Source organism: Habropoda laboriosa, unplaced genomic scaffold (genome assembly GCF_001263275.1).
Source record: "Habropoda laboriosa isolate 0110345459 unplaced genomic scaffold, ASM126327v1 scaffold28, whole genome shotgun sequence".
Taxonomy (NCBI): Eukaryota; Metazoa; Arthropoda; class Insecta; order Hymenoptera; family Apidae; genus Habropoda; species Habropoda laboriosa.
The window spans coordinates 1,907,703-1,934,508 of record NW_017100174.1 but is presented as its reverse complement, the minus strand read 5'-3'; the positions used below and the strand labels follow the sequence as shown (position 1 = coordinate 1,934,508).

The window sequence follows — 26,806 nt, the reverse complement described above, 5'->3', positions numbered from 1 at the left end:
TTATTTTCGTTTGCGGTTGTAAAGTCGCGTAGCAAAAATAGGAAGCGAATTTTCGATCGTTCAGAGGATTTTCTCCTTTTTTTCTTTTTTCGCGGTATACGTTTTATAAAATGGTTCGGAGATATGGAGTGAAGTTTCTCGTGGAAGAAATTCGAATGGGAACGTTTTTATGGAAATGAATCGAGTGTATAGCGTTTTACGTGATAGGGTTGATTTATTATGCGTGCTTCTTGAAAGTATCAGTATCGTGCTTTTTTTTCTTAACGTCGATGTACACTCTTTGGAAGCTAAGTTACCAGAGAAGCATCTAAATTTGACGTTTCTCTACCTTCATAGTTGACCGTGCGACGTTCAAAATGAAGCTTCAAAGTGATATCTTAAGCGCGTTAGTTGGATATTGTTGTAGGCCGTCGGAAAATGAAAATCACGTGACACTTTCGCAAGAGAAAATTACGTCACATACGTAAAACCACTATGTTTCAGTGAGACGCTTATTTAGTCAATGTGAACGATAATTAACGGCGACTCTAATCATAATGAAATTCATATTTTCCCTATAAAGAATTGTAATCATCGTTAAAAATTAGGTAGTGTATTTTTCTAAAATATCTCGAATACAGTATGTTTCATAAATAATATCTACGAACGTCTTAAACACTTCTACGCGTGTATCCATTCAACCTCGAGGGAAACAAGGGTAATTGTTGCTTCTCCATTACCAACACAGCCTCACAATGAACAAACTTTCCAGCTACTATCTGGTATGTAAACAAGAATTTAACCCAGAAACGTAATAAAGGGCCTAAACGAAGCCCCGTTTCTCAAGGAACAGGAGAAATGGTTACATGCTATCAATCCTCGACAGAGACGCACTCGAAGGCATGTCAATTACAACTGAGTAGTTACTATACGTGTATAACCTACGTGGAATAGCATCGCTTCGCGAGTATAATTCTGACAAGCGTTTATTTAACAACGAAAATATCGTGTACTTATTACACCGCTAACAAGTTGTCCGTTTTACCTATTTACTCATTAGGCCTTAACATTTTTTTTTATGGTCGTAATTCGTCAACGACGACCGCATAAATTCACTCTATAGATCGAGAGAAGCCTCGATTCGCTTTTTTTCTTCTTTCTTTTTTTTTTTTTTTCTTCGAACGAAAGACGAAGTTCTCCATGCGTTTCCCTTTTCTTCTTTCCCTTCCCCTTCGTCTCTCGACGAGATATGAACGCTTAGAAAATGGCAAACGACATCGATGATATGAGAAAGAGTGCGATAAAAAGATGGTGGACGCTCGACGGGACATCGCGACGATGTGTTACTTTTTATTTATTTATTAACGCGTGAGGAACATCGATATTGACTAATTATTTAATATCATCGTTCGGCGATACTTTACCGGCCTAGATGTGCACGCTGTTGGCCAAAAAATTCGCATCGTTTAACTATAGATACAGGCGTTAGAAAAACCTAACCTATAAACGAGCGACGGTTTTTGCTTAAGTGTAGAGTACAAAGTGGGATTAGAAATATAGAGTACAAGGTAGAACTATAAATTAATGGAAACCTGTGAATTTTTAAAAATCTTTAAAAATTCCCCTAAAAATGATCCCAATTTGTTGGCCGACACCAAGCAAATCGTTATTCTTTGAACTTGCCCAAGAATTGACCCTTATTTTCGAACACGCGCGAGCCTCCATTTGTTTTTTTTTTTTTTGTTTTTCTTTATTACGGAGAACGCGGAATTCGATACTTTTGTTTACTTTAATACAACGACTAACAAGGAGGTTTACGTGAAATTTGGTCGTCGCGACGCCACGGCGAGTATGACGTTCGTGATAAAGCTTCTGTGCTTGCTGCCGCTTATCAGCGCTCCAGGAGTATAGTGTTCCGTGATTGGGAGGTGATTGATTGGTTCACAGACGACGACGGACGTTATGAGGATTTGCAACGGACGATTCTTGCAAATCTACCGTACGATGATATGTGAGGAGAGCTCGATAGGTGAGATTGATACGTTCAGAATGATAAGTGACTACCTATAGACAAAATCTATCCTAAACGTTCGCCGTTTTCGCAGTTCAACGTCTAATTTTAAGTATCGTTTCGTATAATTACTATATAAGTGACTCTTTCATTTCTTTATAAGTATATCTTTAAATTTGTCGTAGATTTCACCTGTATAGTTCATGGTCAATTCGTTACAATGATATAAATGTCTCTCTGATCCCACAGTGTTCGATACATTTTAGTAGATTAATACTTCGCTATAGAACGGTAGCACGATAAACGCTTATCTTCTTATCTCTGCTTTTTCCAACTTCTCGTTTTACACGGCAAAGTGCTGAAAATGAATTTTAAATTGTACGACACAATTGGGAAATCTTTTCTTCCCGTTTATACTTAGCAGTCTGAACGTGCCGTTACGTGCTTTAGATTTCTCCCGGCGAAAGTAGAAGTTCCTGTTCGAGAGACTTCTGCACGCCACTGTCTGAACTTCCCGTATCGGCAACGTTATCGGTGAACTTCGTAGTCACGGTAGAACTGGAAGCTAAAGAAAGAACCTCGGTAACAAATTCGTCGTTTTCTAGATAAAGTCCCTTTAACTCGAACACGAAATCTCGACCGAGGTCGGATTAAGCCACGTTTTGCACGATCATTTATCGCGTCATCTCGACAGAACTTGGCGTCAACACTTGCGTGACTGAACGCCGCAGGTCGATTCGTATATTTTTCAAACTTTGTCACTCCGTTCGTTTCGTTGATCACCTCGATAGCATCGCGTTTCGCCGTGAAATTTCTGCAAGTTCATGTTTACCGAAAGTTCTCAGCCAGCTTCGAGTTCTACGCGAGATGCACACAGTGACAAATTTCCCCGGCGAAGCTTCTGATACCGCACACTTCACGGTTTCTACCTCCGAACTTCTCGCGAAACAAAATAGAACGCGGAAGCGTTTGCCGGTGGAGAAGGTAGACGCGGCGAACAGCCCTTTACAGACGTGTCTTCGGGAAGTCTGATCAAACGAAGCATCGACTCTGCCGGAGCGTAAAGTTTATTTGTACAGTGAATTTCGAGTGATCTTTCTACGAAATAAATTCGATTACTTTGGTAGGGTTGAATGATTAAGTACTCGCTCTGTCGACACTCGAGTGTGATTAATTCGCTGTAATTCGAGATAAATTCACTGTCGATCTACTCAGGATAATTATAATGGAATTTATTTTAATCGCGATTCAGGTATTCTAGGAAGTTTAAAAATCTCAGGAAATTTTCCCTTTTATTCTCATCTACCATAATCTTCTTTCTGCTCAGATTCGTAAAATTGGTAAAATTTTCAGTTAAACTCGAAAGAACGTTGGTCAGGACTTTCGCGATAAAAACACGCACAATCTACGCTAAATAATTCACGAAACCACACGGCGATCCTCGGAGGTCGCGATATTCTGACAAACGCTTCGCATCTCTGAAATGTAGATTTACGAGTGGCGGTGATTAACCTCCATCCGCGAAAACGGTGCGGAAACCGGAAAAATACTCCCAGGGATACGTTTTCAGTCTGTTTACGTATGCAAAGGACGCAGCAGCCGTAACGTAGCCCAAAAGTCGCTTTTCCTAACCTCTTTCGGTGGATCAGTGGTTCCCAAGTGCGTTTTTATTTGTCCACAAAAGGTACCGCGAAAGAAATATGCTCTCTCGATAGAAAGCGAGACGAAAGGAACGTGATTCAGGAAGGAATTACTTCTCGAAGACAACAAGAAGAAATATTGGCGCGTGGAGGAAAAAAAAATGGCGGTCGCCGGTGTTTCGTTAGGCAAGAAAGAAATCACGGCTGGGGTAATTTAACAACGAATGGTCAGATATGAGAGCGTGCTCGATATAAACGAAGGAACAGAGCAGGTCGCGTTTCAATGCATCGCGAGCCTCCCAACGAAGACGCTGGAATTTGACCCATATTCTCTGCAACCGTTTGTCCCCTGAACGACAATCGTCGGTGGGAGGAGAGGGGGAAAGAAAAATTCAGCTTTTCATTCTCGTTACCCCGTGTCGAGAGAAAAATTACGAGGCAGAGAGCTGGTTGAATCGCCTTGAATTGAAACCGAGGAGAATTGAATCGATGGAGTGCAATTTATGTTTCTTCGAGGCTTTTCGAATTTCGTACCGCTCCTCGTGAATTATTTCCATACAATTTTGTGTTTACTTCGTTCGTACTCGTTTCTTAATTTATTGGAAACTTGGAATAATACTTTATGAGAATCGATATTTGTGAAGTATTTAAAGGGTACTAAAATTTGCATGGAAAATTGGTAACTCTAGGTTAGAATAGATCTTTACGATCACCAATGACACGTAAAATTGCAGGGTTCCAAGTATTATAATTTGTGCAACTTTTTCTTTCATCATTATTAGCACGAAATGTAACGAGAATTTGCATATTACAGGAAAATTTAAAATTACATTAAATTACGTGAAATCAAATTTTGACGTGCACGTTGAGCGAGGATTGCAATCTTCAGACTAAACCAAAAAAACGTTATTCACATTTTATGTACAAATTATGCAAATAAAGTTTTATGCATCCTGCTGACTTTTAAAATTACGAATGCTCAGCCAGCAACGAAATATTTTCGTCATTGCTGTCGAATATTTCTGACCCAATTTTACGAGGACTGTCAACTCGGGAACCGCTGATGCAGAACGAAGTAAGATGGGATGTAACCGGAAGCTTACGCGCGTCAGTCAATCGTTTCCCGATTCTAAGTTATCGTCCATGTCGAGATTTCACCAGTCTGGAATTTCCACGCCAGAACGCCTGACCAACATTCTTCACTTTTTACACGGTGATTGCGAAGGTACGATATATGGCAGCGGATCTTTCAGATATCGTTACTAGATCATGTGTCTATTTTAGAGGAAAATTTGATATTTTCATCGATATGTTTAATATATATTCAATACTTATAATAGTCTCGTGATTATGTGTCTTACTTCTTAACAAAGAGGTTCGCTTCGCAACGCGGAAGGCAGCTTTCAAAATAAATCCTACGAATATAAAAGTAAATTAAATTGAACATTTGCAAAAATAAAATTGACCAAAATATAAAATTTACAAATATAGGCCACTGGCAGACTGAACCGAATCCCCGAAATGAATACAAAGCGCGGCAAGAGGTTACCGCGAAATAACGGGGCAAATTGTCAATTAGCAAGTCTGTCAGGAATAAAATTAACCAACAAAGCAACGATGTACTACATTATAGTACACGAACTTTCAACGAGCCACGCTCCTAAAATTCGCACAAAGCGGTTCCTGTGATTCACCGACGAGAACGCCGATTCCGCGGCGCCTCGTTTGCATATCGTGGCTGTAACCGTGATTAACGCAAGCGCTGCGTAAACTTGTAGCCCCGCGACAATAACGCCCCGCGAGCACGTCAATGGAAGGCACCCGCCTTTACGTTGCGAAGCAAACCAACCCTCCGAGCATTTACATTTCGTTCAAGGGTGAACTGCGAAAACTGCGAACAGTCAGGTGACGTCCGATATGCATGTGAATAAACGGATCGATTCGCGACCCGATGGTTGTGTGTCTGTCCTCGACTCGCCGATTTAAGTAGAAATTCGACGAGAATTACGATCGAGGTAGAGATACGACGGATGAAAAAGAAAAATCGCAAGAGGCGACCGAAAGGAACGTGCGAGAGATACGTATAGGGGAAGTAAAACGAGATGAACGAGGGTTAAATGAAAAGGGTGAGGGTAAAGGAGATGAGAAATGTCGATTGGGGGAAATCTGAGAAGTGTAACGGAGGAGGAGAGCTGATGGGAAAAAGAGAAAGGGGGATATGATAAAGTAGCGAAGAAATGAATCGTGAATTTTGCAGAAATCTTGGGAGAGGGACGAGATAATGTAGAATCGAAAGTAGGAATTGGAGGAAGAGAAATGAAAAGTCAAGAGAGGAGTTGAGACAAAGGGGTAGAAAGATACACGCAGAAAGAAGTATATAGTACCCGGGGAAGAATCATAAAAGTTTTAAAGGTTTTCGAACAAAGGCGGAGCACGAAGTTGACGAACTAGAAAAGGGACACGGAAAATGAAGCCAAAAAAAAAAAAAGTAAAGCTCAGGTTCGAATAGAAAGTAGTTAGAAAAGGAGTTCTGAAAGAATGGACGAAAAATAGAAGCAATCATAACTCCGTCAAAAGAAGGCAACAATCCCTTAACCAATAGAAATCACACAAAAAAGATCGGTGATAAAAAAAAAGCCCCGCAAAAAGTGTCTTCCAAAGAGAAACAAGCCGGGGACAGAAAAAGCAGCCGAATAAACAGGCATGTGAAACAGAAAAAGAAGAAAAATGAAAACAATCGAGCAATCCACTCGACCAACAAGAAACACAAACCACCCCGGCGAGGAGCAAACAACAGGGCATACACGCATGAAAGATTCACGAAAGAGGGTCAATGGAACATGAGGAGGAGCACGGATAAGCAACAATGAACGGTGCGCGTGCGTGTGTTCCGGCGATAACAAGAACCCTGTGATAGACGCGCGCGCGCGCGCGCTACCGTATATGTGTGTATGTGCCGCGATGATATGTCGAGCCGTACGCGTGTAACGACAGCGGCATAGGTTGCGCTAATTGTGCTAGTAGCAGCCAGTTACAGATCCCACGTGCTAGCTAGGTAGTCATCCCAGGGCTCACGTTGCGGTTTATCCGCAAGCGTTCTGAATAAAACGGGCCGGGCTTAACCGGTCGTTAAATTTCGCGGCGATAAGCCATTTTATGCAGCGGACAAGATAACTGGTTCGCGCCGACGCGCATGCGCCCACGGGTGCTAGTTAATGGCCGCCCTGGCTTAATGGCATTCGCTTAACGTGCGTCCAATTTCAGTCGTACACAATATTTTTGCGAATCGCTGCTGATACAGTGGTGGAATAGACTAAATTGGTCCGACTATCGTGATTTCATGGAAATTTACGCGATTTTCGGGTGCGTTAAGGGTAATGATGCGCGTGTGCAACGATCGGAGTGTTTCAGTGTGCTTGCATGGTGAATTAGAGGATTACGATTGTTGATGTGGCGAAGAGAGATCTGTTTGCAATCTGTTCTCTGCTGTTGAATGCTGAGAAAATGCTTTTTATTTGTTGCTCCGGTAACTGTTTCGTATGAGTGATTTTTGTTTTTACAGTAACAGCTTGTTATACTAGCTACGACAAACTAACCTCGAAATTTTTCGTTAAATTGTAGACAGCTTTACGACGTGATACGTTCTAGTATCTAGTAGTCTTTTATTCGAGACTTTTTACTTTATTGTATTATTTACTTTATTGTTTTTACACACTTTTTTATATCAAAATTTTAATGGTAAAGTTCGTTCAAAAAGCTGGACTCGTATATAATCGTATTGTTCGGTAATTCTTCTAGCACCCTGTATATTATTGTATAACAATTTAGTTTACTTTAGCTCTGCTAGGTTAGGTATAGAATAATTCGATAGAATAATTGATCTTTATATTTTCATCGCCACTGCAACAGCGAAATCGATAAAATACCGTGTACCACTAGAATTTCTTGTCGCGTCATTGCTTTTTATTTTCCTCCTGTCTCTCTCTCTCTCACTCTACCTTTTATTATAGAACCTTACTCCTATAAAGCTTAATGCTATCCGAGTCTGGATAGTTTTAGAATTCGATGAATTGCAGCGTTAGAAGTTATCAAGAAGATTCGCCTATAAAAAAGTTGCTCGAGCTTTTTAACAGTGTTGTAAGGTGTGGAACGTTGATCGAAACTTATGTATGCCGTGTTAGCCACTTCCATGTGATATCGTTGCGTGTCGTCAGCCATATTGAAAATTTTCCCGCCTTTTTAACATTGTCAGACGCTTTCAATTTTTATACCGTAAATTTGACGTTAACCTTATTCACGTAATAAAGATCACTCTAAGAGGTAAGTTAACATTTTTTCTTTTGTTAAACGACCAACAAATTATCGCACATCCACCGTAACACGCTGAATTCTTCGTGTAAAGAGGTGTAAATGTCACTAGCAAAGATCCTTATCAAAAAACGGTTCCCGTCGAAAAAGGTGTCGCAATAGAAAGTTCAAAGGCGTCAAAAACGTTCGTAGAAAATCTCCCGTAGTAAAATGTACGTGTAAGACGTACACGTGAATCGTAGAAGAAATTTCTATCGTAGAGAAAACGTGGCACACGTGCGAAATGGGAAATTCGTGCGTACAGAAGTCAAGGAAGAATCGAATCCTCGATCAGTTCAGATTGAGTAGTACATACAAACCGCAAATACATCGTTACAAATATACGCGTAGAAAAGTAGCAATTTCGAGAGCTCGATTATACAAAAGACCCGCTACGGTCGTGCTAAAAAATTGTCCTCGTAGAAAAAATTACTATCCTCGCGCGCATCAAGTTTGCAGTTTTCGAGCTGACGCGTTTCTGCGCCAACGTATTTACCGAAGGTTCAATATTTTCCACATTTTATAGCTCTGCCTTTTATAGCCCAGCGCTGTATAGAACTTCCGGATGTAAATCGTGCTTTCTTTCCCCCCAGAAAACCTACGTCTGACGCTCGTTTTTTTTTTTTTGTCACCAACATTATTCTCCGTAGTTTCATAAAAATTTTCGTGTCACACTGACGCATCGCCGCGCTTAAGTAGTCGTGCAATTTTACAGCGTACCTCTACGAAAACTGTTCTTAGCTCTAATTAGCTTCGTTGAGACTTTAATAATGCATCGGTAGTTTATATATTCCAGGTTGCACGTAAGTACTACACTATACACACGTTATCAGTGCATCGTTAGATCTTTATAAAATGTTGCAATACATTCCCCGAAGGATGCACTTTGTTTCGAAAGTTACAGCTAACGATGCAACACGGTATAGTTGGGGTTATCAGAAACCTAAAGACGAACAGATACCTTATATCACGGTGAATGCAGGAGGTACCGTGTAGTGTGTTATATACGAGCATGATTCATGTATGAATACAGAATGCACGGTATAACATAGTGTTAATGCATTAGCAGAAATGCCTTTGATGAGGCTAGGATATAATGCTGGTGAAACGTCAGGACACGTTTTACATGATCTAGAGCAGGGCTGTCAAAGCTAAGCTTAGAAGCTTAGGTCACTGGCACTGCTATGTCTCTGTTATCTTAGCGTGACACGCTGGATGATGTCGTAGTGCATGTGAGATGTTGAATTAACGCGTAATACGATCGCGTCTTGTGAGAACGTGTTCATTTATCTTCCGGTTTTATACAGTATTTTCGAAGGTTTGTAGTTTGGAAATTTGTATCGTATAACGCGTTGGATATTGTTGGATTATAAAGAGAAATGAGTATGTGTCTGTGTAATAGTAACAGCAAAAATAATCAACATACTGAGACAGATTAATATAAAAATATATATAGAAATAACACAGTAACCATCTGTTTAGTATGGGTGACGTTGATACGTTTTTCTTCTCCTTCTTTTCTTCTTTTTTGATTGATTGCATAGCGACGTGCCTTCCTCGCGTATCAGAATAAAGAAGATTTATAATTAAAATAATATCTTTTATTTATTACCATAATTCTAACAGATATTAATCAAATAATAGTACACTGCTAGCGGTGATAGAAAATCAAACTGTTATTCATCTTCTATTCTTCTACACGTTTGCTGTATTCTGTCGTTTATCTTGGTCCGTTAACTGGGTCCTCATTTCGAACAGAAATTGAATCTCTTTCTAGGTTGTAATTAAAAATGAGAAAGAATTGCAACTAGTTGCTTCGTTTTCGTTTTTGCAAACGTGAATGTGATGTATTTTGCGATGAATGCAGGCAGTGTAATAAAAATTGAATAATCCTTCGATGAATAAATTGTGCTCTAAATATTGGCTCTAATATGAGTTAACTCATAAAAATAAAGGATATTGGTCATCGTTTATCTTAAAAATAAAGATTGCAAATTGCGGATTTTCATTTCTCGTATAATATATCTCGAAATAGCAATAAGAAGGTAGATGTTGCAATTTTAATAGAACGAATAACGCAATTTGCAAAGTAATGTCCAGAAAATTATTGCGTTCTAAGTATTGCCTAACCAATGACGAATTAACTCGTCTTACAGGTTAAAAGTCAAGAATATTGGTTAAAGAATAAAAAATTGCAGATTTCCATTTTCCATCTAATATATCTCGAAATAGCAATAATAAGGTACATCTCGCAATTTTGCGTTCAATAGAGAAAGACGCAACAGTATAATTAAAATTGAACGATCCCTCGATAAATAAACTGTGTTTTAAGTATTGGCTACTAAGTTAACTAATAAAACTAGAGAATATTGGCCATCACTTATCTCAAAGATGAAGAACAAAAAAATTGCAGATTCCCATCTCCCATCTAAAATATCTCGAACTAGCAATAACCAAATACATCTAGCAATTTTAATAGGAACAACAACAACGCAATTTGCAGCACACAAAGTACTATCCAGAAGTCAACTAATTTCTAGCACAGAACGTATCGTCAGACTTGCAACAGAGTCATCCGTAGCTTCCGTGAAATATCGAGGCACCTGGAAAAAAGCACGATTTACGTCCAGAACTCGGTTTCTGTAGGAACTCGGTGGACGATTTCCGCGCGAGCCGCCTCGTAAAATATCGAACTTTAATACAGCCGCACGGGACTGTTCGCTCGATTCGCGCCAACGTCCTCCCTCCACCTCGCCCCTCTGGAGATAATGGAACTCCGGAGGTTGATACTTCCGGCTGTATGATGTAGGTCGTGGCGTGCAATAATTTCGCTCGTCGCGGATTGCATGGAAACACGTGGCTCCGGTGTCCCGTGATAAATGGCCGAAGTTAAACGCGCCCCTTCTACGAGCCGGTGTGCAAATATTAAAGAGGATTACAGGATTACGCGAACTTCGTACGCGTAACCTTCTAAAACCGAAATACACTCCTTTTCTGCCGCTCCCGGGGATATTGAAATTAAACTGACGAACGTTCAGAGACATATATACATGATCGCGAGTGCTGTTGTGCGTCACGGAAGTCGCGCCGCTCGTCGTTTCGCGAAATCTGATTAAACTGTTATTATCGCATTGTGGGACAATTTGTGGGCGACGGTGAAACGTTGCTTTTTGGAGAACTTCGATGGAGATTTCGGGGAGGTGGCAGCGAATTTTATGTCGGTTAAACGAGGAATTGCCGCCGCGAGAGTGCGGTAAAGCGCGGAAGCAGATATTTATCGAAGTTGACGTTGCGACAGATGCGCCAAATGTTCGCGGAAATTTAATGCACGAAGAGCGAGGGTGGACGTGTCAAAAAATGAGTAATACACGACTTTTGGATTATAACAGCGATGTACCTATGCGAGCGGAACAAATAACGTTTATCATTTATTAACTATTTTTGGACGAATATGTTTTCTACATTTTTCGAGGTAATTTCAATTGTAAAATCTGATACACACGAGGTAGACGGCTCGAAGAGAAGCAGAAACTTGGAAACTTTTAATTACCAAGTTCTTCCTAATTTTTTCCTCCCACATTTCCTCCGAGTTCTTTCAAGCACACTTATTTGCGGCTGCCAGGCATTCATGGTGCATTCGTAATTCTTTTAATTGGTAGATCTCCGCTGGAACAGCGAATTTCCTTCTGTGTTCGAAAAAAAATTAAGAAGAGGATCTAATTACGCGTTGTTCTTTCGAAAGGTGGTCTATTGCCTCGAGCCGTGTACCGTTTAAATTGCTAAACAATTCTTTCGGCTGGGATTAAGGGTAAATGCAATCACAGCGCGTTCACGAAAATCTGGGCTACTTTCTTACTGGGATGTTAACTACAAACGAGATGAACGAAACTTCTTCCCTTTTTGTTATCGCAATCAACGAAACGATCGCAAGCACGGCAAAAAAAGAATAATAAAATCCTATTGTTCCAATTTCGTACTCCGCCAAAGCGGCTTAAATTCCCTCCCTGTTCGTTTTTTTCTTCATTCTGAAAAGAAATGTTAATCAAGGCCCTCTGAATTACTTCCTCCTTTCTCCTATCTTTACAATTACCGCAAAGTGGTTTCAACTTCAATATTAGATTTCGAACTGAGTTTGTTTAAACAGCTGTATGCACAGTGCTTCGCTCATTTAACCTACAGCGCTGGCAAAAAAAAAAAAAAACATGAAAGCAATAAAAGATAATAGAAAAGAACAGCAAATACGGAACGTTGGAAAATAAAAGATCAAAATTTAAAAAAATTAAAAAATTTTAAAAATCCAACGAACCAATCGAACCGTGTTCCTGTCGATACAAAATAAAAATATCACAGGACACCGAAGCAACGTTCAAATATCAACACTTTCTCCAATCATCATCTCATAACTTCAGTTTTGAAAAATTGGACGAAAAATATTTCGCTATAAAAAGGTGAAAATATAGCAGTCTCAACACCGCCCGTTTCCTCTTTTCTCCGTTATCTCAAAAGCATGTGCCGCTATCCTAAATTCATCCGAACCACTCCTCCAGTCCAATTACTCTCCAGTACAGAATTAAACCAGCCGCCAAAGAGAAAACCTAATTTCAAGCTGGAAAACGTTATTTTCTTACGGCTGACGGCGCAACAATATCACTCCAACCACCTACACACTTGATTCCCCGAGAAAGCAACCTGACACAACCATCTAACATCACGCCTGACGTCGCTGTGAAAATACCACGTCAGCCATTTTCTCACTCTGTTCTTGCACATTTTACCCCCCTGCGTTGTTAATAACATCGAGTAGGGGTTTTCCTCTGCGCGCGTGAGCCTGTGAGATGCGACCGGAAGCCGCACGCTTCTTCACCCCGCCGCGCGTTTGCCAGTTATCACACGAAAGCTTCTTACCCTATACGTAATATTCTGCCCCCCTGGAGAAAACACGGCTAAACGGTTTCGTTTACGTTATTAATTGACACAAAACTACCGCGTAGGCTATAGTACCGTTACAATACGTGTTGGATATACCTTTTTTTTCGTGAGATTGTATGTGTGTGTGTACCTGTTGTATGTGCTCGCGTGTGCGCCTTAGTGTGCGTCCTTGTGTATCGCACACGAGAAGGTTCGCATGCCGGAAACGAGCAACGTTAATAGCCGTATCCGTTGACCAAACGATCCGCACAGCTTATGGCTGTGTTTCCACTGCAAAGCCAAGGCTACAGGAGTGTTCGAGGCTCGCCGTTAACAAGCGGTTTGATCTCTCGTAACGGAGGCAAACTCGAGAGCGTTCTTGCGGTTTAAGTCGCGTTTCCACCGCAAACCCTCGCGAGCCACTTCTTCCGAAGGTACGACCCTTGTACCTACAATCTTCCGAAACCTCTCACGCTCGCGCAAATATTCCGTCACACTCTCGGATCGGAATTCGATTTTTACGTTTCGAACACTCGGCTAGTTTGATTTTTCGTGGGAATTGCTCCTCCAGTCTTTTCAAGCGGAGTTTCTGTTTGCGACACTGCGAATCTCTCGCGAACTTCGTGACGTGGGATTTTTTAAGAGTCTCGCGAGACGTTGTCACGTGTTTAACGAACCGACCCAGTCCCGAATACTTGGAACGGACGCGAATACTTGGATCTCTCTGCTTCATCGATCCCCAGGGAGGAATTCTCTCCCACCGCTGAGAGATCGCCGCGAGGAATCTGCATAACGGCGCCACGCGACACCGCGAATTCTGAGTTCGATGATGATCCCTCGTGTAGAGTGCTGGTCTCAGAGGTACCGCGAATTGTTCCAGGGATCTTCGAGAACCTAGAGATTCGTAGGTGTTGTCGAACGATGTTCCCCTAGATCGAACGATTTCAATCGAGCACAGAAGAAAGTTCTACTTTTTTTTTTTTATCGTATGAGAGCTACTTCGAAAGCTAATGGAGGTCGAAGAACATTCATGATTTATGCATTTGATACATAGATCACGTGATACTGAGATTTTAGACAGATCCTCTGTTCTACTATATTAACTTTCGTAGGAATTTGAAACGTTGTTTGGAACATCGTTCGACGATCTCAGACGTAAGAAAGGAATGTTAGAACAACTGCTACCTCGTGGTGGACCAGAAAGACGGCTAAGAACGTGTTAGACACAATGACGCCGTGACAATATACATATACAATATCCATGATCGTTAGAATCGTACACAATATACATACACAGTAAACGTCACTAGACGCGAGTACCGTAGCCCTGGTTTCGCTCGATCTGCAATTTATTTCCTCCTCTCTACTTGCTTCTTTTAATTCGTTTCATATAAAAGTGAGAAATGGTACACAATTGGTCCGGGCGTTTGTTCGTTCAGGCTCGTTTACAAAAGCGTCTCGAGAGGTGGATAGGCGAGGTGTTCTCCACGTGTGTAAATCGACAAAACCAAACCCCATCTGGTATAGTTCGCGTGGAAATAACTCAGTTGGATAGCGATTGATTTATGCGTGGCACGTGAATCATGGCTGAATAGAAACGTATGGACTGTTGGGAGGATATTGAGGAGGCTTACCAGGAATCGTGACTGGACTCGCCTTGTTCGAACAGAATTACCGGCGACAGCTTCGATCGAACGCGTTTCACTTTCCTTTTTCGACCGTAAATGTTCGAATTTATCCTCGACACAGTGTGCGTGTGTATGTGTTCGACCCCATATCGTGTGTAGCTTCTTGAAAACAGTTCACTCTCGCTCATGAATTGCAAATGAGCAATTGTACTTTCTGTTTGGTCGCTCTGATTTTTGAATATGTTCCCCTCTTGTTTACGGATCATGAATACCTGATTTTATTAGTTTCCCTGTGCTCTTTGAGCCCCGATTTCTCTTGCTTCCCTTGAAGTTTCGCTTCGTTCGGACGGTTTCTCGTTGAAACGATCTTGTTTAGAGTGTTCAGAAATTAAGGAAAAATATAATCTCATTTTTCACTGTTTCATCTGAAATATTAACCCTTTGCAATCGAGTGGCGACTGAGAAGGGGCATTAAATAATTATCACTTAGTAAATGATTAATCAAGACAGAGAACAGATCTATGGCCCTCCATAAATTTGTTCATCATAGTGAAATAGGGAATACATTGAATATTTAAATAAAATAGTATAGTTTTAAAAAATTTCAAAGAAAATCCAATTTGCAACCTTTCCTCTAGAAAAATGACCTCCGAGAGCAAAGGGTTAACCTTTGAACTGCACTTTTTACTTGTTAATTTTCAAACAAGAAAATTGAAGAAATTATGCAAAATTTTCAATTAAGAAAATTCAACAAATTCTGCAAACTTTCAAGTAAAAGAAGTGAACATATTATGCAAAATTTAATTAAACAAAGAGAATGACTATCCAGTCTCACAGAGAAACGTCGCGTTTGAGCGCCGCACGCACGAACTTCCGCTTTTCAATTTTCCAGGACATCTCGCGGAGTTGTTGCCATCGTCGCTTTCGTAAAGATCGTTCATAAAGTTTCGCGGCTTGACGAGAACGTTTCCTATGAGAGGTACGTGTCGCTGCATATTGTCAGCTCACGTCCGAATGCAATCTCGCTGAATTACACGTGGAAACGGGGAACATTACGAGTCCCCCGTGAAATATCCAAGTGCAAAAAAGATTCCAAAGGAAACGCAACCGTTTCCTTTAACGCGTATTATCGCGTCCATTTATTTCTCGACGTCGTAAGTTCGCAATAAGCGGATCGTGCACACCTTCGTCTTTTCATTTTTCCTCCCGTGAAACGAGCGAAATTACAGCTTCGAATAGGATTATTATCGTCGACGTCGTTCGACGTTACGAGCGCGCGTAAATTAGTTTTCTACGATATTACGAGAAATGTAAGTAATTCGTTTAATTTTTACAACTTCGACGCCGCTTTTATCGACGACGAACCAATATTAAGATTATCTACGATCCTTGCTCATTTTCTACCCTAATAATTTTATCGCTGTTTCATCGTACAAAGTTTTCTGTCGCTTCCATCCTTTTTGTGATAATATGGAGAATGAAAGGGTTATTGTGCAAGTTTTACGTAGAAATACAGGATTTTTCGAGTATCACGGAAATTTTCAGCAATATTGCAATCTAACCTCTGCATCATGCACGTTATTGCACCGGAGATTAGCCTTTCGTTTGATTAAATTTTCAACAATCACGAGGGGTATCGTGTTCCACGTAATCGCGTGACACCGAAGGGACAGTAATCTTCCTCGGCGTTTCCTAAACATTTTCTAAATCTAGGATAAGTCCTGTGACATAAGGATGATTTTAAAAGCTGTTACGTGAGCGAGTTCGAACAGAGAGGATAATCAAATAACGAGTTCAATAGGAGCGTGTAAAGAAGACCGTGCTTCTATGAGTTCCAAGGAAACTCAGACGTCGAAGATATTATTTTCTCGGAGGTAACGAGCGCAACAAGAATGCCCCCGAGTCCAATTAATTGCACAGTCAATGTCGAAGTTCCAGCAGCAGAATCGAAGGAGGGAAAAGAAAAGGAATAATTCATCCTTTTAGCGATACACAGACAGTTTGTGTTTGAAAGCTCATTATCGGTAAGACCGACGGCGATGGGTTAATTGAAAATTCATTGAAAATACACCGATACCACGTTCGCGTGGCTGATCTCGAAAATTTCCACGTTAAAACCTTCACTTAGAACGGATTAGTCTATGTGGACAGTGAGAACTGTGTAAATGAATTAGCAGTTGCTGTTAGTGCGATCTTGGTTAACTACAGTGATACCGAGCTTGAAAATAGTTTTTCAATGATCGAAGTGTAAGTAGAGCGAGAGTGAACTTTGTTGCATGATGGAGTAATACTTAGACGAATGTTGAATGTTCTAAGTTTGCAAATATCGCAAAAAGTAGTTCAGTTTTTCTTAATTTTTGTCAAAGTAGTTTTACCAAGTGTTTTTTGTTATGGAGATGCTAGTTTACTTCAATTTTAATCAGTCATGTTGCATCTGAATTCTTTCTTTCCTTCAGTAGTGTAGAAGTCCTTCTCATTTTTCAACACTAAAATCCTTTCTCTACGTCAAATTAGCATCTGCCTAATCAACGAATCAAGTCCACATTTCAATGCTCCTCCACGTGTATCCTTTCTAATATCTGGTGCAATCGCACTAAACCTACCTAACCAACGAATCAAGTCCACATTTAAATACTCCTCCACGTGTAACTTTTCTAATATCTGGTTCTATGTTAAACATTCACGGACACACTAGCCCTACCTACCCAACGAATCAACTTCACACTTCGATACTCCTTCGTACGTAACCTTTCTAACATCCAGTCGAAATTTGACAATTTACACACGTGGGGACACACGAACCATCTTCTCAGAGAGTGTCTTTTTTCCCCTCTCGATCACCGCCTCGAAACGAACGCCACGACAATTCTCCCGACTCCTTTGATGCTATATTGACATCCACCGGTGGGGCGCGCGTGGCTCGAGCGGCCCGGCACGATTCGCCAATTAATATCAGAAGAATTGATCGAACGTGACACGTGCACCGGTGTTGGACCAATTAAACGAGACTGGATGGTCGCCGGTCCATACTCGAGCCACGGATTCCGCGATTGCGTCGTTATCCTGGATCAGTTATCCTAGATCACGAGCAGGTACACAGGCCCGGTTATCCTCTCCCCTTCCCCTCCCCTCTTCGTCACCCCTAAAACACTAACACCGAAGTACGTACGCACGATCATTAATGGCTAGGCTTAATTAAGAGTATTATACGGCTGCGAAGTCTTTAGATACGGAAGCATATACTTTGGACGTGTGTACGACGCGAGTTATTGTGTTTACAAACCTCTCCTGTTTGTTCATCCTGCTGCGTGTACCTTGTTACATACACGTGTATCGTATAATTCGTCTTTGACCATTTCTCGTTACACGGAATCGTATTACGAAGTTACGGTCAGTGTGCGTGCGTGTGTCTGTCTGTCTCTCTATCTCTGCGTCTGTGGCTTATCCGTTCGATTATGAAACTATTGCGGACTCGTGTTATGCTGAAACGGTTATCGGTACACGGGAACGCGATCGATCGTTTCGAGATTACGAAATGGTATGCGGGGCTCGTCCAACGGTGCAGACGAGCAAAATTTTAGCACGCGAGTTACCCTCCGTTCGTGTGACCTCCTGGGTATATCAAGAGACCTGGAGCAGAAATCGAAACCCCGTGCTGTTATGGGACGTTGGATTCCATTATTGGCGATCGGTTTCCTGGATACTCGGAGCTGCGTAACGAACATCGAGAATGGAATACGTGGAGCTTCGGGGAATGATATTTCGCGGAGATTCGGGGGAACTTTTGTGAGATAGGATTAGCGAATTTTTTGGTAGAATTTGGAAGGATTAATTTTTGAAATTTTGGAATTGTATCATGGTTCGAGAAAATGTTGAATGTTTTTGCAGTTTGAATTATTGTAGAAATTTCGAATTTCTCGTGTTTAATAATTATCGAGTTAAATGCATTTCCGAGTGGAAGCGTAGCGTTACTTGGTCAATTATGTTTGTTTAGCCACGCCAATAATTCTCAACAGCCTAATATTACTTCGCCGTTACATAATTCCAGCTCCAGGAAATACCCACGAGTCACGTCACTTAGCTATCAATCGTAATTATCTTTTATCATACTATCAGTGTATATGTATAGTGTACACTACTTACGAATACTACGAGAGGCACGATAACAATCGTTAACCTCGTCCAATGATCGCGTATCTTCGTCGAAATTCATCTCTAACCACCAACCATTCAAATTTTCAACGTGTCCAAATGAAAAAATAAAGGGGAATTATTCGAATCGAGCACCATCAATTTATACGACATATAGGTACGAATTTCCTCGTGGAGGAATTCTTTCGTTGTATCTCTTCGCCGAATTAACGGAAACACGCAAAATTTCGAAGAACACGGAATTCTTTTCTTTTTTTTCTCTCTCTTTTTTCGCGTCGGAAAAATGAAACGGAAGGAAGCGTGTAACGTATTGTCGCGTAATATCGCGTCACGTGATTCAACGTGATATCGACTTCAGCGTTTTCACGCTCCGCGAAACGGAATATATTGCGCTGTAATGTGCAGGGAACACGTGACCGACGAGGAGCTCACCTTTTGCGCGATGAAAGCTACTTCTTCTTTCGATGCACTTTTCAGACAGTTGCTTGCGTAGTGAAAATAGGAATTGCCACGAAGAAGTGGAATTTTTTTGAAAAAGAACAAAATGAACTTTATCTCGGTACTCGAATATTAACCATTTCGCTGCGGCAGATTATCGGCAAAATCTTTGAAAAATTTTTAATTTGTCATTTTTAAGTTACCTCGAAGGATTGAATTTTAAGCATAATTTAAGGAACGAATTAAGGCGAAAGCGCACCAAAAGTCACCAACAGCACAGTGAAACAATACAATAGCAGCGAGAGGATTAAAAAATATTTTTTACCTTCCAATTATATTTACATACGTCTCCAAAACCGAGTCTCGATCAGTTTCACAATTTTTCACGAATACAAAATATAACATCGAGTGTAAAAAGAAAGCAATTCGATACCCGTACCAATTAACTCTCAAGAGAGCCAACATTTTTTCAGGTCACTAAATTCCTTTAAAAACGTTCCGCGAGTCAATTAATTGTTCTTCGCCGTTGTTCAATTTACCCGGTGTATTAATTAAAGCTTGTGTTCATGGCAATTTTCCGGCGAAACTCACGGGTGTCTGAAATTATGCCAGCGCTGCTTTTTCCCTACGTAGCCCGGTAAGGATCGATGAACCCGAGGGGTGGCGCGCGTTGGGTGCACGGAATCCGTGTCTCTCGGCGAATCCATCGTCGTTCAGACAAATATCATCGTGTTCCCCGCGATATACCGTGAATCGAAATGCCAGTGGTCGGTGAACCCATTCACGCTTTCGCTATTCGTTCCTTCACGTGTCCTCGATTGATTTCGATGCGCACGATCAACGAGATTCTCGTTCGTGCCTGCGCGATTTGCTCTATTCCCTCCCTATATTTCGTCCTTTTCTCATCAATTCTCACCTTCCCTCCTTCCTGTAAGCTAACCTTAAAGTTGTACGTGCTTCTCTCTTTTCTTACGTGCGTACACATTCGGAAATTCGAGCGATTTATTTCGGAAGAAATAAGTTACGCCTCGAAGTGTAACCGACTTGTTTTAAAGTCCCTTGTTCGATCTAGATTCAGTGTGTGACTGTCGATGTAGCTGACGAACCTACTGAAACGTGTCAGTGCCGATAGATCGGATCGAGTCTTTCTCGACTTGCACTTGCAGTAAATACGACAAGTGCGTTTGAAGAAAGCAGACTTTCTCGTACGATTAACTTCTCTTAGGTAATAAATACACGCGCTTTTTTTCCTGTCTTCACTTCTGCACAGCGTATCATTTGTGCTTTGATGACACCTCTCTCTTTAGTCGATAGAAAAGCCACGAGAGAACGTGAATCCTGACGCGTTCAAAATGGCGCGCGCCTGTTCTCACGTTCGTGGGAACTTATGAAAGACTATCGTTCCCCGCCACGTGTCCGCACGGGGAACGTATAATTGACCGAATATAATACTTAGCCCCGTTCCGTGAATATTCCCTCGTCAGACCGCGCAGGCACGCGGCTCCTAATAATACTACCCTTAAAGCGTATCGATTATTAAAGCACCATCTAATTACTCCTATGATCTATTCTGTTTTTTTTTATTCTTCTTCTGTTTAATTAGGTAAGCCTTCGTTTAAACTATAGCGGTTCGACGCGTTTTGGTTGCCGCACGGAGTATTTCGTGTATGAACTAACGGTGGCCTCGAAATCGATCGAATCGTCGATCACGATCGATGCATTGAATCGTGCACCCTTTCTTATTTTTTTCGTTTTTTCCCCCTTCTTCCTTTAGTCGTCTACCTGTACAGGTATATTACTTGGCCAAAGCGTCAGTGACGTTGCACTTGTTGAATTGACTAGTTACCATCGTTTTATAATTGTGTGTCGAGTCTTGCGACTCTCGGGTCCATGTGCGTCGCTTCTTTCAGAATACACGAAACGGACCACGCGCCCTGCAAAGCTTCACTTCCGCTTTCTAGATCGCTGTAGTAGTATCATAGTACACATTAGTATTGACTGGATGAGCGTGCCACGCGGGCTGGCACGACGCGCTTAAACGTTACGTGTGAAATCGTGCTTAAATTCGTAGGTTTCATTATCGCTTTTTTCTTTTTTTTTTTTACAGTCCATTCGCGTACAGCGTACTCGATACTCGCTGGTGTGAAAAGAATTTTTTTAATCAAGCTGCATTGGTAATGTACGTATCGAGACCTGTGTATTTTTGCTGCTATTGAACTGGTTAGATGGTACGAAACAAAGGATAGGTTGATGGTGCTAGAAGTCGAGTGATATAAATTTCTCCCTGGACGTTTCGAGGAATTTTAAACACACATTTCATGTATGTTACGTGTAAACTCGTCTCGTTTGTTTTGTCATCAACTTCTGTTTTTCCAGAATAAAATCAACGACTTTATGTCACTTGGCTTCTCGGTCATTTCTATACAGGACGTTAATGTGTGAATTACACCTTTAGAGTTAATTTCACGTATCAAGATTAAGAGTGAAATGTATTGCAACAGTAATTTCCATTTTTAATCCTTAGAATGTTATTCAATTCACGATTAAGAAATCGCAACTAATGGAATTTAAGGTTCTGAAATAAACCTCGAATAATATTGAACATCCTGCACGTAGAAGACACCGAAAACCGACATTAGCGGAAAACAATCCCACGCGTCAATTAAGAACGTGCCACAGAAATCTCCCAATAGAACAATTAAACCTACGATCTGACCCAACCCCCGAATCTCGAGTACGCTTTACAAAGGTTTTCGTGTCCTCACTTTATCATGATACTTACTGCTGTGGGTCCCTGAGAAATGGTGGTCTCTTTCGAGGCCTCCTCGACTTCCTTCAGCTTCTCCTCAGCTTTCCTCTCCTTCAACGCTTTCAATAATTTCCACTTGGAACCTGGCGGACCAGGACTAACCTGGCCCTCTTTCAACGTAGTATCAGAGCTACCGCAGGACGAGGAATCGATTTTGATTTTAGGTAAGCTCAGGGTAGCGGTGGTAGCTGTTTCAGCGCTACCAGCTCCGTCGCGCTCGAGGCCTTCGAGCATAGTGCTCTCGGAATCCCAAGCACCTGGAATACTGACAGATACCTCGCTGGGTGGTACACTTACGCTACCTTCGCGAGAAATTGGCTCTGAGCCCGGATGGATCTTTTCACCGTGTCGATACGTCGAACCGCTGGAACTACGTCTCGATGGTTGCTCGTCGACATCCTTCGGCAGCTCCTCCTCTTCCTCTTCGTCCATCGATTGGACAGGACTATCAGGTCCAGATGTTTCACCAGAAGAACCCTCCTCCACGGGAGTTTTCTCTTTCTTAGCATCTTCCTCGTGCGCCCAAGTGTGATAGTCTGTCACTCTTGCGAACACCGCTTCGACGCTCTCAGCAGATTTCCGTTTTGGAATGGGCTTCTCGTCCCTGTACCTATCTCGTTCCTCTATTCTACGCTCCTTCGTCACCGTTCCATTCACTTTGCTAGTTCGTTGCTCTTCCCTCTCTTCTTTAGGCGGTTTTTCTTGATCCTTCGTCTTGGTCACAGCTTTCATCTTCAGTTCTTTAAGTACAAAGGACATCTTCTCTTTCACTATTTCGTCTGGTTGATAGTGCTCAGTCTCTTCGGGTTCCTCTACCAGAACCTCGCCCATCTCTGTCTCTGTCTGCGTCTGCGATTGTCTCTCGAGCTCCTCCAATTTTCTCAGCTCGTATCGGTACCATTCGTCCTCAGAGTCGATCGAATCCTCTGTGCTCTGACGTCTGGACGATACTCTCGACGTGCTTCGATAGGAATGCGTACTTCTGTTGTCTTCGTCCAATTCCCCTGATCTCGAGCCTGACCATGGAATTTCCAGGGATTGCTGATGTCGCGGTAGAAATCTACTGCCCGATGTCGGACCTCTGGTGCTCGACGCCGATGGACTTCCCTCCGATGGTGGAGCTTCTTCGGATATACTCGTGACTAATTCTGGAAGCCTGGTACTGCTGGATTTCTCGCTCTTTTCGCTTTTTTCCGACACGTCTTCGGGATATTCGAAACTGGTCTCCAATGTTTGAGGCGTGCCTTCGTCGGACTTCTTCTCGCTGTTAGTCTCTTCGCTAGGTGGTTGTTCGTCGGAGACAGTGGAGGATTGTCTTTGACGATACTTGCCTAATGCTCTGGACACAGCGAATTCCATACCTGCTCCACCTACCAGCGTCACTGGAGGAAGTTTCGGAGCCTTTTCATTCGGAGCCTCGTCGGAGCTACCTGTGGATCGTTTGATGTCACCGACAGTTTGAAATATAGAAGATCCACCCGAACCAGAACCGGTGCTTTTACCCGATGTTTCTTCCTCGAAAGCAGCCATCTGTTCAGCAGTTTCGTGTTCTGGTTCTTTCTTTTGCTCCTTCTCTTTGCCCCACTCATCCTGGAGAGCTTGTTGCTGCAATTGCTGTTGATGCTGTTGAATCTGTTGTTGGAGGGCTTGTTGCTGTTGCTGTATAGTCTGCTGCTGGTGTTGTTGCTGTATATAGTCCTTCTGCTGTGGAGTCAATGCTTGAGTCGTTGGTTGCTGCTGCTGAGGAACCGGTTGCGATACCTGTTTACGCTTCGTGCTGGATGTCTTCACTTTGGCGAAGAACGGAGGTTCCTGGTTCACATCCGACATTACACTGTCTTCGTCTTCAGAGAGACCACTCTGTCTTCCACTGCTCCACTCAGTCTCAGACTGTTCAGGATCAGACAGAGACTGCGACTGATGACTTCGTCTTTTAGCCTTCTGAAGTATCCCAGACACAGTGGAGACTAGAGTGTGTTTCTTTTTTTTTCTCGTTGCTTGACCTCTACCTCGGCCTCTAGCTACACTTGGTTCCGGTTGCTGAGCTCGCTGCTGTTGCTCCTGAGACATGTCCAAATCTTCCCTCCTCACTCCACCAGGCAAAGAGTGGCTTCTGTATCTTCTACTGAGGTGCAAGTCGGGCAACCAGTTGCTCATGGAACTCATAGCGTTCTTCAAGGACGATCCTCGTTTGATCTTCTTGCCAGCCTTGGCGTTCTCCATTTCGTGGTCCTTCAGGTTCGAGGCGATGCTGATGTACCCAGACTGCGAGACTATCACACTCGACGCATCGTAATACTCGTTTTGCTGATGCTGCGTCTGATCCATTTGTATCCTGCCAGGTTCGTGGTCCTGTATGTACTGATGCTCCCGTTGCCACTGTCTCTGGTAACCATCGGTCAGTTGTGCGCTTTCAGTACTGCTTAGTCTTTGACTATAAGGTTGATACTGTTGTTGATAGGTTTGCGGGTAATTCTGATTCGCGTACGTATGATGATACTGGTGAGCCTGATAGGCCGGCGGCTGAGGATACCTTCTGTCCGTGTACGGACTCTGAGCATAGCTACCGTCGGAAGTTAAAGACCTGATACTGGAGGACGTCGAGTCATGGGGTATCTGGTCTTCTATCGAATTCAACCACGAAGTCTCGTTTGTCTCTGTCCGTGGTAAATTTGCGCTGGTTGGATAGTAGGATAGAGCGTCGGTGATGTTCCCCGTGGGGAACATTGTGCGAAACATCGCGGCTTTGTACCCCTCAGGATTCATGTGCCTCTTTACGTGAGCTATTATATTCGGATCTGTTACATACGGAATATATTCCGGGAAGCTGTCGTACGGATCCACCGGTGGTTCGGGATAGTAAGCGGTGGTCGTGGTTTTCGGACTGTACCCTCCAGAATTGCTGGTGTAGACACTAGTGATCGCCTGTTGTCGATTGCTACCAGCTACGGAATAAATAGCCGGTTGCTCCGACCTGTACACGTAGTCGATCGTACTTCCAGGCGCAACGGTGTCGTAGGTGTGCTGTAATACTTGTTGGCGACTCCTTTTCTTTGGACTCTGACAGGTGGTCGCGGTAGGAGCCGGCGGAGGTACGAAATTGTAGTCCTCCTTCGTAGTAGGTGTCTTTATGGACGTGTACCCTGATAAATGGTTCATGGTCGTGGTGAAAGAGTGACTAGTAACCGCTAGAGTAACTGCAGCGGTACTAGCGAAAGCGTCTCTCCCTTCAGGCGTGTCGTACAGAGGTTCCTGCGTAACAGTCGTGGTTGTGGTCTCTGGAAGAGGTGGAATGGGACTGGTAGACCTGACAGTCGTCGTACTAGGGATCAAAGCAGTCCTCGCGTGATCCACGGAGTACGAAGTGAGCATTTTAGTGATGGAACTCTTGGGAGAACTCGGTGATTTGTCCAAGCTGCTCCATCCGCTCATGGAAGATAGGCCGGAATCAGATTTCGCCGCGACTATGTTAACCACACCAGCTGGTTTCGTTGTGTGCTTAGGCGAGACCCGCGGCGATTTAGGCGAATGAGGGGTTCGTGGACTTAGGCGACCCTGTTCCAAGGACACCAGCTTCTCCGTGCTCCTCAAGAACGACGGACTCTGAGGTCGTTTCGTCTCGGGTTCCCTTTGATCGGTACCTGGCATCAGAAAGGGTTCTGCAGAGTCTCGAGGAGCTGGAGGAGGTGGCGAACTAGGCGATGGACTCGGAGGCGTTCTACTTTCTTGGAACTCTAGATTCAGTCGAGCTGCGCTACCAAAGTAGCCGTCCTGTCTCGTTCGAAGACTCTGTACACTATGGACACTATGCACACTGTGGACACTTCCTGCCGAGTGAGTGGGAGACGGAACTTTGTCCGTGGTTGTGCTGTAGATAGTTGGCGAGGCGCAGGTAACAGCTGCGAAGCTCTCGACCATCAGATCCGTCAGTTCTTTGTTCTCTGCGTAACCTTTGGCGAAGCTACCGACGTCAATGGGCAATTGAATCACCGGTTCTGGACTTTTCTCACGCACAGTAGCGGTATAGCTACTCAGTCTGGGAGGAGTGTAGGTGCTCGAGATAGAATCCAGGTTCGATCTGGACGTGGACGTGAGCCTAGGCGAGATTGACCTGGTCGTGAAGTCACCGTCCGTGGCTAAACCGCTGTCTGTGCTAACCCTGGAGATAGATCTACCGGTTGATCCAGGACTCTTCGAGAACGTCCAACTGTCGACATCCGTTTCGGCGTAGATCTTTCTCAGCTGCTCGTCTATGCTACTCGCCTCTTCTGCTAGTTTCGCTTCGGCCTCAGAATTATACTGCCTCTTCGGAGAGTCCATCAGTTTCGACTGGAGCTCTATCAGGTTCTGAGAGTCCTTCTGCAATTTATTAGTCAACCTATCGAGCTCGTGTAATTTCTCCAGAGCTACCTCGTCGATAGAACTGAGTCTAGAGAGTTGAGCCAGATCTTGTTCGCTGACGCAGGGCGTGTTCCCTCTGTAGCTTTTGTAATCAGCCGCGCTGAACACCTCGCCCTCGTCCTCGTCCGCCTCGTCCTCCTTTTTCGTCGCCGCCTCTTGAATCTCCTCCTTTGTCGGCTTAGCGGATGCCAATTCCTCGTGCTCCTTCTCCTTCGTCGCGGTCTTGTCGAACATGTTCGGATCCGCCTCCTTTTTCCCATTCACATCCTCGTCCTCCGCCTCCTCCCAGATCATGCCCAGCTGCGACGTCGGTCTGGACGTGTCGCCGCAGATCAAGTCCTCCCTGTACGCGTTGTTCAAGCTCCTGTAGAACGCCTCGTCTGGAATGTTACTCTCTTCCGCGAGAGTCTCCAGAGTGTCCAGGTTCCTCACGTTTCTATGCATGTCGGTAACTACCGCGGCAGCGGTCGTGCTGTCCTGCGTCAGTCCGTGC

The 26,806-nt window shown here is 43.0% G+C and overlaps 1 protein-coding gene across 1 annotated transcript in view; it reads right to left on the bottom strand.

The window, feature by feature from the left end:
• Window positions 1-26,806, bottom strand: part of LOC108578732 — a 124,569-nt gene that overhangs the window by 97,250 nt on the left and 513 nt on the right. The window contains exon 2 of the mRNA XM_017942109.1: window positions 21,886-26,806. This exon is cut by the window's right edge and continues 26 nt beyond it. Coding sequence (XP_017797598.1) covers window positions 21,886-26,806 — 4,921 coding nt within the window. The remainder of the gene's footprint in view (window positions 1-21,885) is intronic.